Source organism: Gracilinanus agilis, chromosome 4 (genome assembly GCF_016433145.1).
Source record: "Gracilinanus agilis isolate LMUSP501 chromosome 4, AgileGrace, whole genome shotgun sequence".
Lineage (NCBI taxonomy): Eukaryota > Metazoa > Chordata > Mammalia > Didelphimorphia > Didelphidae > Gracilinanus > Gracilinanus agilis.
The window spans coordinates 287913503-287929097 of NC_058133.1; the positions used below are offsets into that span (position 1 = coordinate 287913503).

General features: G+C 37.5%; 2 protein-coding genes across 2 annotated transcripts in view; both read right to left on the reverse strand.

Annotated features, from left to right (window-relative positions):
* Positions 1 to 15595, reverse strand: part of PKHD1 (PKHD1 ciliary IPT domain containing fibrocystin/polyductin) — a 685806-nt gene that overhangs the window by 409332 nt on the left and 260879 nt on the right. The window lies entirely within an intron of this gene.
* LOC123247025 (60S ribosomal protein L8-like) lies at positions 3061 to 3863 on the reverse strand. The gene is given in 1 exon segment (XM_044675814.1): positions 3061 to 3863. A coding segment is annotated over 1 exon segment (762 nt). The 3' UTR covers positions 3061 to 3101.

A 15595-nucleotide genomic window follows, 5' to 3' on the forward strand; every position in this document is an offset into this window, starting at 1 on the left:
TTAAACTAAAAAGTTTTTGTACAAACAAAAACAATATAGTCAAAATCAGAAGGGAAACAACAAATTGGGAAAAAATCTTTATAACGAAAAACTCTGACAGGGGTCTAATTACTCAAATATACAAGGAGTTAAAGCAATTGTATAAAAAATCAAGCCATTCCCCAGTTGATAAATGGGCAAGAGACATGAATAGGCATTTTTCAGGTAAAGAAATCAAAAGTATCAATAAGCACATGAGAAAGTGTTCTAAATCTCTAATAATTTGAGAAATGCAAATCAAAACAACTCTGAGGTATCACCTCACACCTAGCAGATTGGCTAAAATGAAAGAAGGGGAGAGTAATGAATGTTGGAGGGGATGTGGCAAAACTGGGACATTAATGCATTGCTGGTGGAGTTGTGAATTGATCCAACCATTCTGGCTGGCAATTTGGAACTATGCTCAAAGGGCTGTAAAAAATTGCCTGCCCTTTGATCCAGCCATACCATTGTTGGGTTTGTACCCTAAAGAGATCATAGATAAACAGACTTGTACGAAAATATTTATAGCTGCGCTTTTTGTGGTGGCAAAAAACTTGAAAAGGAGGGTATGTCCTTCAATTGGGGAATGGCTGAACAAATTGTGGTATATGCAGGTGATGGAATACTATTGTGCTCAAAGGAATAATAAACTGGAGGAGTTTCAGGTGAACTGGAAGGACCTCCAGGAACTGATACAGAGTGAGAGGAACAGAGCCAGAAGAACATTGTACACAGAGACTGATATATTATGGTAAAATCGAATGTAATGGACCTCTGTACCAGCAGCAATGCAATGACACAGGACAGCTCTGAGGGATGTATGGAAAGAAATGCTACCCACATTCAGAGAAGGACTGCAGGAGAGGAAACATATAAGAAAAACAACTGCTTGAACGCATGTGTTTGGGTGGACATGATTGGGGAATGTAGACTCGAAACCACCACACCAATGCAACTATCAATAATTTGGAAATAGGTTTTGATCAACAACACATGATAAAACCAGTGGAAATGTGCGTCGGCTATGGGGGGGGGTCCAGGGGGTGAAGGGTAAAGTAGGAGCATGAATATGTAACTATGTTAAAAACGAATATTAATAAATGTTTTTTTAAAAATAAATAAAAATAAATAAATAAATATAAGCTTTCATCATCAAAAAAAAAAAAGAATCTTTCAATAAAATGGTTAATAGGAAGTGGATTCTTTAAATGAGAGTTAAACACATTTCAACCATACAAGTGTTTATTTACCAGTGCTTTTATCTTTTGATCTTTAAGTCGTATTAGCTAGGTAGGTTGGCAAAGATAACACAATCATTGACCTATTTGGTTTCCTTATAAAAAATGAGTCAAAGTACAACATGAATCATATAACTTCAGAAAATATATGTGAAAATTTATTATTAAAATAAAATAAGGATAGAACATTTTTAAATGAGTAAAACCAAGTTCTATCACTATCAAGCTTAATCATAAGTGGGGGTGATTGAGGGGAGAGTAGAACAAAATAACGAGAGAAATAAAAATATGGGTAATGCAAAGTGGGGGAGTGATCATCAACAATGGCTTTGGTTGACTCATGGAAGAGAAAAGATAATGTAATGGGAATATTAATCAAAATAATAGTAGGTCACTTTTTTAGTATGTTAAAGTTTGAAAAGTGCTTTCCCTTTGAGTTTGTCTTAGCTCATTTAAAAAGCAAAACAAAACTAGAGTTAGCATCAAAGGATTATAAATCTAAAGCCAGAAGGACCTTCAGAGAGCAACTATTTCTTCAAATGACAAATGAGGAAACCAATGCCTAAGAAGATTAAATGTCCAAAATGTCCAAAATCAATGAGGTAGTAAGGATCAGAGGTGGGATTTGAATTCATGCCCTCTGACTCCAGAGTCATTGTCCTTTCCATTATATGATTCTGCCTTTGTCTTAAAGTATTGGTTTTGTTACGTAACTACTTTTGTGACTATCATAAATTCCTTGGCCACTCTGAGCTTTTGTTTTCTTCATATGAAAAATGATAGAATTACACTAGAGGTACTCTAAGATCTCTCAATATTCTAAATCCTATGATCCATAAAGATTGCACCAAAATATCCCCAAAGTTCATTTGAGCCCTAAAATTTCATACTGATCCTCTTTACCCCCCTAAGATATGAGAACATTTAAATTCATATTAAACAATATTAAAGTTGTGCCCACAAAGCTGAAAATCGTATGCTTGGCTTTTGATACATTCCATAATCTATTACCATCAAAACTGTTCAGATTTACTTTTTTTTAAATTATTACTCCCCATCATACTTTTTTCAATGATTCACAAAAATGGATCCATTTCAGATTTTATCTCTGCTCTTCACAGTAAGATTCCTAGAAATGAGTGATATTGGAAGTAACACCATATAAAGCACATGTTCATTCCCAAACCATTCTCTTCTTGGTGCATTTCAGTCCTCCTTTGCAATAGATGATAATTTACCTTTTGCCCACAGCAAGTTACTGTCCTCCCTTGTGCATTAAAAAAAGTAATAATACTCAAATCGCTAAGTACAGAGGTTGCTCACAATAAATCATTTTCAAATTATTTCTAACTTTCTTTTTCATTTACTTCGGGGTGGGGAGGGAGGAAAGAGGTGGGTATGCCAACATGGATGCCCTATGTTTAAAAGGTCTCTGGATTTCATTGCTTGGGTTATTGGTATGACTTCTGAAGCTAACGAACAATAATTTAATCTTTTTTTAACACTCCAAGTTTCCTAATTTCAAGGCAGATGCAAATTAACTCATAAATCATCAGAATAAAAATAATTTTAGTTCCATTTTGTTAGATTTTTCTTAACCTTTGGGCACAGTAAAAAATACTTTGCATTATACATACATATATTGGTATTCCATCTTTAAATATCTGCCCAACTTTAGACTTTTGTAAAATTCAAGAAAAAATGCATTTCACCTAAAGCTCTCCATCACTCTCTGCCCACCCTGAATTATTTTTTATACTGTGCTGAACTGTTTGACCAATCAACAAATACAAATGAATTCTTTTTTTTCCAAAATAATTTTTATTGTCAGGATTCTGTACTTTAGTTCTCCTTCTCCTGTACAGTCTTGGTACCCCAGAGTCGACCAGTACACCGGGCAGTGATGAGACCGATCTTTTGTCTAGCTGGGGCATCTCTTCGAATGGTGAATGGTTTTCCAATATGCTGGTGATTACCTCCTCCGAAGGGATGTTCCACAGGATTCATGGCCACACCCGGACAGCAGTTTCTCTTAGCCTTATAATTGTGGTAGGCACAGCCTGCTTTAAGGATAGGTTTATCAATACAACCTCCACCAGCAACACCAACTATAGCTCTGTTTGCAGAGGAGATCACTTTTTTGGAGCCTGAAGGCAGCTTCACTCGTGTTTTCTTAGTTTCTGGATTGAGGGAAATAACTGTGGCATAGTTTCCAGATGCATGGGCAAGCTTACCCTGGTCACCAGGCTTTTCCTCAAGACAGCACACAATAGTTCCTTCAGGCATAGTGCCAACTAGGAGGACATTGCCAATGTTGAGTTGAGCTTTCTTACCACAGTATACAAACTGGCTGGTATGAATGCCTTCAGCTGCAATGAACAACTCTGTCCTCTTTCTAAATCGGTATGGATCCCAGAAAGCTACTTTTGCAAGAGGAGCCCCTCGACCTGGATCATGGATTATGTCCTTTACAATAACCTTAATGTAACCATGCTGCTCTGCAAAGTCTATGGCCTGAAGCTTGGCGGCCCCTTTTTGGTGCTTCACATGAGCTCAGAAGATGGAGCCCACACCCTTCCTCTAACCATGAATCACCTGGCCCATCTTGTGCCGCCTGGCTATGGACTTGCTGGAAAGGGTACAAATGAATTCTTAATACTCACATAGCACTGTGCTACAATCACAGGACTGAACTGAGGAGTATCTTATATTCAACAAAAGCCACACAATTTACACTTCAGTATCTCTTCAAATGGACAGGTGGCAGAGAACAGTGAAAATCACAAAGTTTCGTTTAAACTCATTTTAGCTATTAATTACAAACTCTCCTCTTTATAAGTTGATTAGAGCTTTTATGGAGAAAAAATTATCTCAGTGATCTCATCCACTATCACAAATAAGTAGATTACTCTGAAATCTCTCTCTCTAACACTGACCTCTTCTTGGCTCCAATCCTATATTTCTAACTCTGCTACATATCTCCACCTGAATATTTCACTTTTATTTGAAATTTAACATATTGAAAAAAAGGAATTCTTGATCTTTGTACACAGATTAAATTTCACTCCCATTTAATCATTTCTTCCACTCTACCTTCCTGGAAACACTAATCATTGTCATTTTCTTCCCCATCATCTCTAACATGTCCCAATATTTCTTTCTTCAAAATGTCTACTGGATTCACACAGTCCCCTCCAATCCCACTATCATTTCAAGCTAGATGTCCCTTGGACATCTCAAATTTAACATATCTAAAACAGAGTTCATTAGATTTCTCTCAAAATCCAACCCTCATGGGCAGCTAGGTAGCTCAGTGGATTGAGAGCCAGGCCTAGAGACAGGAGGTCCTAAGTTCAAAGCCGGCCTCAGACACTTCCCAGCTGTGTGACCCTGGGCAAGTCACTTGACCCCCATTTCCCACCCTTACCACTCTTCCACCTATGAGCCAATATACAGAAGTTAAAGGTTAAAAAAAATCCAACCCTCATTCAAACTTCCCTAAATATTTCAAAAACAGCGCCATCTTCAGTCATCCAAGTTTGTAGCCTTGGAATCATCTACATGCCTCATTTTCCTTGACCCTAGTTGCTAAGACTTGTTGAATCTACCTCCACAGCCTCTCTTGTGTCCTTTTCTTTCTCTCTATTCACATAGCCACCTTTACATAGTCATCATCTATTAACTGGACTATTATAAGAGCCTCGTAAATGAGCTCTCTGTTTCCAGGCTCTCTCCTTGCCTATCCATCTTCCACAGAGCTATAAAAGCAATTTCCCTAAGGTCCAAGTCCAAGTCCAAATCCAAGTCCAATGTCACTTGCCTATTCAATAAATTTTAGTAGTTTCATGTTACCTTTAGCATCAAATACAAATTCCTATGTTGGTCACATCAAACATGTTACCACTTGGTTCCAACCTACCATTCCAGTAGATAAAGCATTGAATCTGTAACCAGAAAGACCTCATTTCAAATCAGACCATAAATATTTATTAGCTGTATGACTCTAGACAAGTTACTAAACTGCTATTTGCCTCAGATTCCTCACATAAAAAATGTGGTTAATAATAATATTAATACTAGTAACACTTCCCAGAGTTGTTGTGAAGATCAAACAAGATAATGTGTAAAGATCTTAGCACAGCATCTGGCAACTAGTAAGTGCCAGATACATGTTAACTATTAAATGTTAGCTGTCATTACCCTTTTTTCCCCCTTTGTTCACTCTGCACTCTACACAGTTCAATCAAACTCAACTTATTTTCCATTCTTCACACACAATGTTCCATCAACTATATCTAGGTCTCCATACAGGCTGTCTCTCAGTCAGTCAATAAGCATTTATTAAATTCTGTGAGACAGCTGGAAGGGCATATTGTATAGAGAGACAGGTCTGGAGTCAGGAAAACCTGAGATAAAATCCAGCCTCAAACATTTTCTGGCTGTATGATCCTGGATAAATCACTACTCTATTTGTCTTAGTTTCCTCATATGTAAAATGAGCCGCAGAAGGAAATGACAAACCCCTCCAGTATCTTTGGTGAGAAAATCCTAAATAGGGTCATAAAGAGTCAGATAGGACAGCAAGTCACAAAGAGTCAGACAGGACACATCAGAAAACAACAAGCCCCTTAGACATGCCAGGCACCGATGTCCCAAGAACTGAAGATAAAAATAGAAAATACCTCTGCTTCTAAGGAACTTACATTCTAATTAAGGAAGACCATACATAAAAGAAAGTTCAACTTTAGGGCAAATGAAAAGGTCCAGAAATACTAAAGATATTTTTTGTTTATTTTCAACTTTAATTGGCAAGATATACATGAAGTCATTGCCAACTTACTAAGTTGGGGAAAAAGCAAATTTTGTAACTTTTTCACTAATACTTTATATTTTGGTTGCCTTGCCCAACCTGTGCGCAAATGTACACATAGCACTTAATCTATAAATGCCAATTTCTATACATTAGTTTTTTTTTTTGGCAGTCATCCCATAAACTCTATAAATTCATAGTCCAGTACAGTGGATCCCAAACTTTTTGGCCTACTGCCCCCTTTCCAGAAAAAAAATATTACTTAGCCCCCTGGAAATTAATTTTTTAAAATTTTAATAGCAATTAATAGGAAAGATAAATGCACCTGCGGGCATCACCACCCCACCTGGATCACTGCAGCACCCACCAGGGGGTGGTAGCAACCACTTTGAGAATCACTGGTCCAGTAGCTTCACTCATCTAGTTCCCCAAGCAGTGAATACTGATATAATATTAACCTTAAAATTCTTAATTAATTTTAAACTGTCTCTTAAGCCACACTATTAAAATTTGGGTTGCTTCTTTTAAAATATTTTTTTATTTCTGTATTTGAATGCAGATACACATGAAAATCTAGATTCATTATAATGAAACTATGGCATATGTGCCAAAGTAGGCATGTAGAGCACTATCTGTGGGTTTCCCATACCATTGCCTGCCAGAGTTAGTTACTAGAAAGGCAGAAGGACTCCGATAGACCTGCTCCTTTCCCCTCTCCACCATGCCTGATGACACTTTTTTTTACATCACAGGCCCCTTTCCCAGCAGCCTAATGGGAGCACTTTCTCCCTCCCCTGTGTGGGGCAAAGTACATGCAGCACTTGGTTTGGGTGTTCAGCACTAGGTTTGGGTGGGGCAGGGCACTACACAAAGTCTCTGGGGGGGAGGAGGGGGCAGGGCACAGCACATGGTGTCTAAAAGGTTTACTATCACTAACTTAGATGACACTGGTTAGCTGAAATTCTCTTCTATAGACTCAACACAAACTCTTTCAATAAATAACATGATTGTCCACTCATTTCAAGTTTTTCCCATTGATTCCCTTTGTGTGTGTGTGTGTGTGTGTGTGTGTGTGTGTGTGTGTGTGTGTGTGTGTGNCATTGATTCCGTGTGTGTGTGTGTGTGTGTGTGTGTGTGTGTGTGTGTGTGTGTGTGCATTCTTTTCTCTCTAGACCTGACTGAGGTCATCATGGCATCCTAGATGCTAATTCTAGGGGCCTGCTAAATACAGATGGAGTATTCTTCTATCTCACTGGAGGCAGATGATTGGGTGATGCCCATCACGTCTATGTCTTAAGAGCAATCAAGCAGCCAAGATGGGTTTGGAGTGGCATGAAGTCAGAGAGAGGGCAACAAAAAGACAAGGGAAGGGAAGTTGAAGAACAGACCCTGGGACATTGAGTTTTCCCACCCACCCCAACTATCTTGGATGCTTTCTTGTAAAAAAGAACATTAGCTCCCCAAAGGAATTTTTTTTCTTTTTTTCTCTCTACCCGTTTCCTAGCTTATAGTTGGTACTTAGCAAATACTAACTAATGGACTGAAGTAAGTGAAAGCAAGGATAATTGTCATGAAGATGACAATACTGTAATGGGGAAACAAAACTAAAAGAATCAAATCTCCAATTACTAGATCTATCTTTTTTTTCCAAGGGAATGATGATGAGCTAATATATACCTCATCTCCTCAGCAGAGGAGTGTTAAACTACAAATATGGACTAGAGATGAGGTGCACCTGTATACATACCATAGACAGACATGCTCAAAATGTTTGTGTACCTCCATTTCTTTGTTACAAGACAACTTTCTTGGAGAGAATGCTATTGGAAAAATGGTAAAAGATATTAAAGCATCTTCATCATTAAAATATTTCTTCAAAAAAAGGGGAAAGGCAAAAACTGAATGTACTCCTTTAGCCATTGCAGGAATTCAGCCAGTGTTTTGCAACAAAAAATAGTTTCCTTTTCTCTTCATCCTCTTTAATTCTCAGCTCAAATCTTTATCTATTTGTTGTATATGGACCTATATATGTTCACAGAGAGTTATAAATAATTTATATGCATATAATTTGCTCATATGAATATTCACATATATATCTGTGGTGGGCATATGTTGTCCATCTAATTGTACTTCTTAATCCAGGCAATAATAGTGTTCATATAGTATTTTAATGTTTGCAAAGTGCTTTACCAATAATCTCATTTGGTCTTCCTAACATCCTTGGGAAGTAAGTGCTATTGTTATTTCCATTTTATAGATAATATTAATAATAATATTTATGTAGCATCTTATATGTGTCAGGCAGTTTACAAATATTTTCTCATTTAATTATTTAAAATGAGGAAACTGAAGCTGACTGAGGTTAAGTAATTTGCCTGGAGTCACAGAGCTAATACATATCTGAGACCAGATTTGAACTCCTCTTCCTGACTGTCAAAAACTCTATCCACTGGGTCACCTAGAAACTAACAATAGATATTCTTCATCCACTTAGTTATTTTCACTTGGAGGTGATTGGGTCAAACTGTTAAGTGATTACAGGTTTCTTCCAGGAGGGTGTAGTGTGTTCTATTGCTTGATATAATTGCATGTGAATGACCTCATCATCCATAGAAAATCCCTCCTCAACTTGGAGTTATCTCTCATATGGCCATAATGAACAACTTGTAAAAGTATATATCTCCATGGGCATGCTGTTGTTTCAACTGTTCTATCATATGGCCTTGTATAATAATTATTGTAAATATCTCCTAATGATCCCTAACTTCTACCCAAAACAAAGTTTCTCTTTTCATACTAATATTTAGTTAATGTTGTTATTGGACTGCTAGTTGTAGAATTATAGTCAAATAATTATGAACTCTTTTCTCTTCAAAAAATTACGAATCATAGGGTTCCGGGTTAAGATGGCGGCAGAGTAAAAAGCAGCTCTTAACCTCTCCTGACCGAAACACACAAAACTCCTCAAGGGGACATAAAAACAAGTCCAGACGAACGGAGGAACCCCACAACAGGGTGCAGCGTGGAAGGTACGTGGAATCCGGAAATTTCCATGCTATAAAGGGGTGAAACAGCTCTCACTAAATCGTGGGCTGAGCAACCACCCCACCCCCACCCCCTCCACACATACCACCTATAGCGCCGAAGCCAGTTAAAAAGAAATAGAGCAAGTTTGGGGCACCCATCGAGCCATTGGCAGCTACAGGGCCTGTTCCTGAGAGCAGCAAGATTTGGGACCCCAATAAGCCAAAGAACGCACCCGAAATTTGAGCGCGGGAGAGCGCAGGCGCGGCGGAGGCGTGGGTGGAGACAGACACAGCCACGAGCCAAAACTCTGAAACCCTGAGTGGGGAACCAGCGTAGACGAGTATACGACTGTGGAAGCAGCGCCCTGAGACTTGTAAAGAAACCTCCAGCAGAGGATCAAGCAAGGGGGTCCACCAGGGGGCTTGACCTTGGAAAAAACCAGAACTCAGACCTCAGAAGCCAAAAGACCGCGGCGAGGATAAAGCTGAGAAGCTACTGGGCTAATGATGGCTACCCAGACTCAGGAAGTTCAGAAGAGAAAGCTAAACAACAAGAAAAAGAAGTCTTTAACACTCGACAACTTTTACACAGAGAAAATTCAGAAAACCGAGCAAACAGAGGAGGAGAACAAACAACCATCCAGACCCTCCTCAAATAAGGAAAACGAGTCACAAGCTATGGAAGAGGTCAAAACTGAGATTCTGAGGAATATGGAAGAGATCTGGCAAGAAAATAATAGTTTAAAAGGCAGAATCTTGCAATTGGAAAGTGAGGCTCAGAAATCAAATGAACTGATAAGCAAATTGAACACCAGAAATGACCAGATTGAAAAGGAAAACCAAAAGATTATAGCCGAAAACCCGTCCCTAAAGGCTAGAATTGAGCAATTAGAAGCTAATGATCTCTCAAGACAACAAGAAAAAATAAAACAAAGTCAAAAGACTGAAAAAATAGAAGGAAATATGAAATATCTCAATGAGAGAGTGACAGACCAAGAAAACCGGTCTAGAAGAGACAATTTGAGAATAATTGGTCTTCCAGAAAAACCAGAAATTAATAGAAACCTGGACTCCGTACTAAAAGAAATTATTCAGCAAAATTGCCCTGAAGTCCTACAACAAGAGGGCAATATAGACATCGAAAGGATTCATAGAACACCCACCACATTCGACCCAGAGAAGAAATCGGTTAGAAATATTATTGCCAAATTCAAAAGCTTTCAAGCAAAAGAAAAAATCTTACAAGAAGCCAGAAAGAGACAATTCAAATATCAAGGAGCACCAATCAGGATCACACAGGATCTGGCAGCCTCCACGCTAAAAGACCGTAAGGCTTGGAATACAATATTCAGAAAGGCAAGAGAGCTGGGCCTGCAACCACGGATCAACTACCCATCAAAATTGACTATATATTTCCAGGGGAAAGAATGGGCATTCAACAAAATTGAAGAATTCCTAGTATTTGCACAGAAAAGACCAGGGCCAAATGGAAAGTTTGATATCCAACCACAAAAATCGAGAGAAACATGAAAAGGTAAATAAGAAACAGAGGGGAACGAAAGAAAACTTATAATTTTTAAATTTGCCTTTCTAAGGGCCTCAGTAACATCTAATTATATGTATTCCTATGTAGAGAAATGTTATGTATAATTCTCTGTAGTGAACTCTATTCACTATTATAGTATCCACTATTATAGTAATCAGAAGAATAATTCACAGGGTGAGGGTGGAACACTAAATAATCTAAGATGACATGGGGGATGGGAAAGAGGGGGTGAATAGCAGGGGACACCAAGAGAAACTTGAGTGAATAAGAAAAATAGGATATTCTATTACACACAAAGAGGGTATGGGAAGGAGAGGGGACAAATACTATTATAAGTAGGAGAGGAAGAGAGTATTAAGAGGTGATAATCAAACCTTACTCTCAGTGTAATCAACCCGGAGAGGGAAGAGTAGCTATACTATCCATCGGGACATAAAACTCTTATCTAACCCTTCTGAGAAAGTCAGAGGGGATAAATCAAGGGAAACAGGGGAGTGGGGAGGTCAAAAAAAGGGAGGGGTGAAGAAGGGGGAGGGAATTCATGAGGCTGTTAAAAACAAAAAGGGGGGGAAATAAGGGAGGGGGTAGGAAGGGAAGTCAGTCAAGGGAGGGGATAAGGGATAGGGTCTTAATAGCAAACCACTGGTTTTAAAGGATATAGTTTAAGGAAAAGGGGTAGGAATAGGGGAGGAAACGAAAATGTTGGCAAATGCACAACTGATGATTATAACTCTGAATGTGAATGGGATGAACTCGCTCATAAAATGGAAGCAAATAGCAGAGTGGATTAGAAACCGAAATCTTACCATATGTTGTCTATAAGAAACACATATGAGGCGGGTGGACATACACAAGTTTAAGGTTCAGGGCTTGAGGAAAACCTTTTGGGCATCAAATGAGAAAAAGAAGGCAGGAGTGGCTATTATGATTTCTGACAAAGCAAAGTAAAAATAGATATGATTAAAAAAGACAGGGAAGGTCATTACATCTTGATTAAAGGCAGTATAAACAATGAGGAAATAACACTGCTCAATATATATGCACCAAGTGGCATAGCATCCAAATTCATAAAGGAGAAAATGGCAGAGCTCAAGAAGGAAATAGATAGTAAAACCATACTAGTGGGAGATCTAAATATTCCTCTTTCAGATCTAGATAAATCAAATCAAAAAATAAATAAGAAAGAGGTAAGAGAGGTGAATGAAGTCCTAGAAAAATTAGATTTAATTGATATGTGGAGAAAAATAAATAGGGACAAAAAGGAATACACCTTCTTTTCAGCTGCACATGGCACATTCACAAAGATTGACCATGTTATAGGGCATAGAATCATTGCAAACAAATGCAAAAGAGCAGAAATAATAAATGTAACCTTCTCAGATCATAATGCAATAAAAATAATAATTAGTAAGGGCACCTGGACAGGAAAATCAAAAACTAATTGGAAATTAAATAATATGATTCTCCAAAACCAATTTGTCAAAGAAGGAATCATAGAAACAATCAATAATTTCATTGAAGAAAATGACAAAAGAAAATGACAAAAGAAAAATCCTACCAAACTCTGTGGGATGCGGCCAAGGCAGTATTCAGGGGAAATTTATATCCTTGAGTGCATATATTAACAAATTAAGGAGGGCAGAGATTAATGAATTGGGCATGCAACTCAAAAAATTAGAAAGCGAGCAAATTAAAAATCCCCAGAAGGAAACTAAATTAGAAATACTAAAAATCAAGGGAGAAATTAATAAAATCGAAAGTAAAAGAACTATTGAATTAATAAATAAGACTAGAAGCTAGTACTTTGAAAAAATAGATAAAATAGATAAAGTACTAGTCAATCTAATAAAAAAAAAGAAAGAAGAAAACCAAATTGACAGTATCAAAGATGAAAAGGGACACCTCACCTCAAATGAAGAGGAAAATAAGGCAATCATTAAAAACTATTTTGCCCAATTATATGGCAATAAAGATAACAATTTAGGAGATATGGATGAATATTTACAAAAATATAAACTTTCTAGATTAACAGCAGAAGAAATAGAATACCTAAATAATCCCATATCAGAAAAAGAAATTGAACAAGCCATCAAAGAACTCCCTAAGAAAAAATTGCCAGGGCCTGATGGATTCACAAGTGAATTCTATCAGACATTCAAAGAGCACCTAATCCCAATACTATACAAGGTAAATTCAGAATGGGTGAATGATTTGAATATAAAGAGGGAAACTATAAATAAGTTAAGTGAACACAGAATAGTATACTTGTCAGATCTCTGGGAAAGGAAAGATTTTAAAACCAAGCAAGAGTTAGAGAAAATTACAAAATGTAAATTAAATGGTTTTGATTATATTAAGCTAAAAAGCTTTTGTACAAACAAAAACAATGTAGTCAAAATCAGAAGGGAAACAACAAATTTGGAAAAAAATCTTTATAACGAAAAACTCTGACAGGGGTCTAATTACTCAAATATACAAGGAGTTAAAGCAATTGTATAAAAAATCAAGCCATTCCCCAATTGATAAATGGGCAAGAGACATGAATAGGCATTTTTCAGGTAAAGAAATCAAAAGTATCAATAAGCACATGAGAAAGTGTTCTAAATCTCTAATAATTTGAGAAATGCAAATCAAAACAACTCTGAGGTATCACCTCACACCTAGCAGATTGGTTAAAATGAAAGAAGGGGAGAGTAATGAATGTTGGAGGGGATGTGGCAAAACTGGGATATTAATGCATTGCTGGTGGAGTTGTGAATTGATCCAACCATTCTGGCTGGCAATTTGGAACTATGCTCAAAGGGCTGTAAAAAAATGCCTGTCCTTTGATCCAGCCATACCATTGTTGGGTTTGTACCCCAAAGAAATCATAGATAAACAGACTTGTACGAAAATATTTATAGCTGCGCTTTTTGTGGTGGCAAAAAACTTGAAAAGGAGGGTATGTCCTTCAATTGGGGAATGGCTGAACAAATTGTGGTATATGCGGGTGATGGAATACTATTGTGCTCAAAGGAATAATAAACTGGAGGAGTTCCAAGTGAACTGGAGAGACCTCCAGGAACTGATGCAGAGCGAAAGGAGCAGAGCCAGAAGAACATTGTACACAGAGACTGACATACTGTGGTAAAATCGAATGTAATGGACTTCTGTACCAGCAACAATGTAATGACCCAGGACAGCTCTGAGGGATTTATGGTAAAGAACGCTACCTACATTCAGAGGAAGAACTGCAGGAGAGGAAACATATAAGAAAAGCAACTGCTTGAACACATGGGTCAGAGTGGATGTGATTGGGGATGTGGACTCAAAACTACCACACCAATGCAACCACCAACAATTTGGAAATAGGTCTTGATCAAGGACACATGACAAAACCAGTGGAAATGTGCGTCGGCCATGGGTGGGGGGAGAGCGGGGGGTGAAGGGGAAAGTAGGAGCATGAATCATGTAACCATGTTAAAAATGATTATTAATAAATGTTAAAAAATTATGAATCAGTCAGAGGGCGATGGGAAAACATACATTGGGTGTGAGTAGGATCAGGGAACTATATAGAAATGAACTAAGGCTGTCAGCAAAGAAATATATAACAATAATTTTGGTGATTCACAGAACAAAAGCAAAGGAAAGCTGGTCAACAATGTACTTCATCTGTGTCCTCAAAATGTCACAAGAAAATAAGAAAGGCCTCCCAGTTTACTGGATGAACACTAAATGATAAATCTATTGGAATATTTAGATTCCAAGTCACTCAGCTTGGGTAGGACTTAAAAGAGTTGCAATCTGCATCATGGGAGGGGACATCCATTTAATTTTTTTTAAGATCATAGATCCATTTGAGTTTTCTTCTAGGAAATTAGACAAAACATATACACTTTACTTAATATTCAATGATATCCTATGTGTATTTCCTTTTATGGAGGAAACCTCAAAGGTGTCATAACAAGTAGAAAACTGGGCCTGAAGTCTACTAGACTTGAGTTCAAATTCAGCCTCAGAAACTTACTAGCTGTGTGAGCCTGGGTAAGTTACTTAACCCTTTTTACCTCAGTTCCCCCATCTGTAAAATGAGCTGGAGAAGGAAATGGTAATTTACTCCAGTATTTTTGCCAGGAAAACCCTGTGTGAGGTCACAAAGAATCAGATGTTACTGAAAATGACTAAAAAAATTGCATAATCCTCAAAATATAAGCTACAAAGTAATCCATCTTTCATCCTATCCAATTCTCTAAAAGTATAGGCATTGCCATCCTGGGAGACTCACTTCCTTTCTGAGCCACAAAACAATAAAACACATGAAAAGGCTATTTAAAACACTCAATTGTTTATGAATATTCTTTAAAGAAAGAAAGCTGTGTTCCTAACTAGCAATTTAATACACCGCTTAACCACTTTAAGTTTTCCAAGTTGGCCTGTTAGTCAGCAAACTGTTCATTAACTCCTCCTAATGACTTCTGGTCATAATTGTATTTCCTACAAATTATTGTTCAAGCATATCGGTGTCATCCATTCATAATTGCCCATGCCCCAAGAACCAATTCTACTGAATGGGAGCAGGGAGAAAGAAAGCAGCATTGTAGAGCAACAACTTTTTAAATTGCTTCAACATTTTCTGAGCAGAGCGGGCATCTGCCCACATTCAGCCTTCAAACTCAATCTGCCTTTAACCTCAACCAATCTGATTTGGAGTCATGCAAAGCCAATAACCTTTGATGCAGGGGAATAACTATTGTGGTCTTCAAAAAAGTCTGGCAAAACAAAAAATAATAATAATGTATGCATGAAAACTTTTTAAAAGTATTTGTCATAATAGAAGACACTGGGAAAAAATACCAAGAGATCTGGAAATTATTATTTTTCTGTCATGTACTTTTAATCAGCTTCTTATTTTCCAAAGCTAAATGATTCAGAAAACAAAGCTCTGGAAGACTAAGGAAGACTAAGATACTTA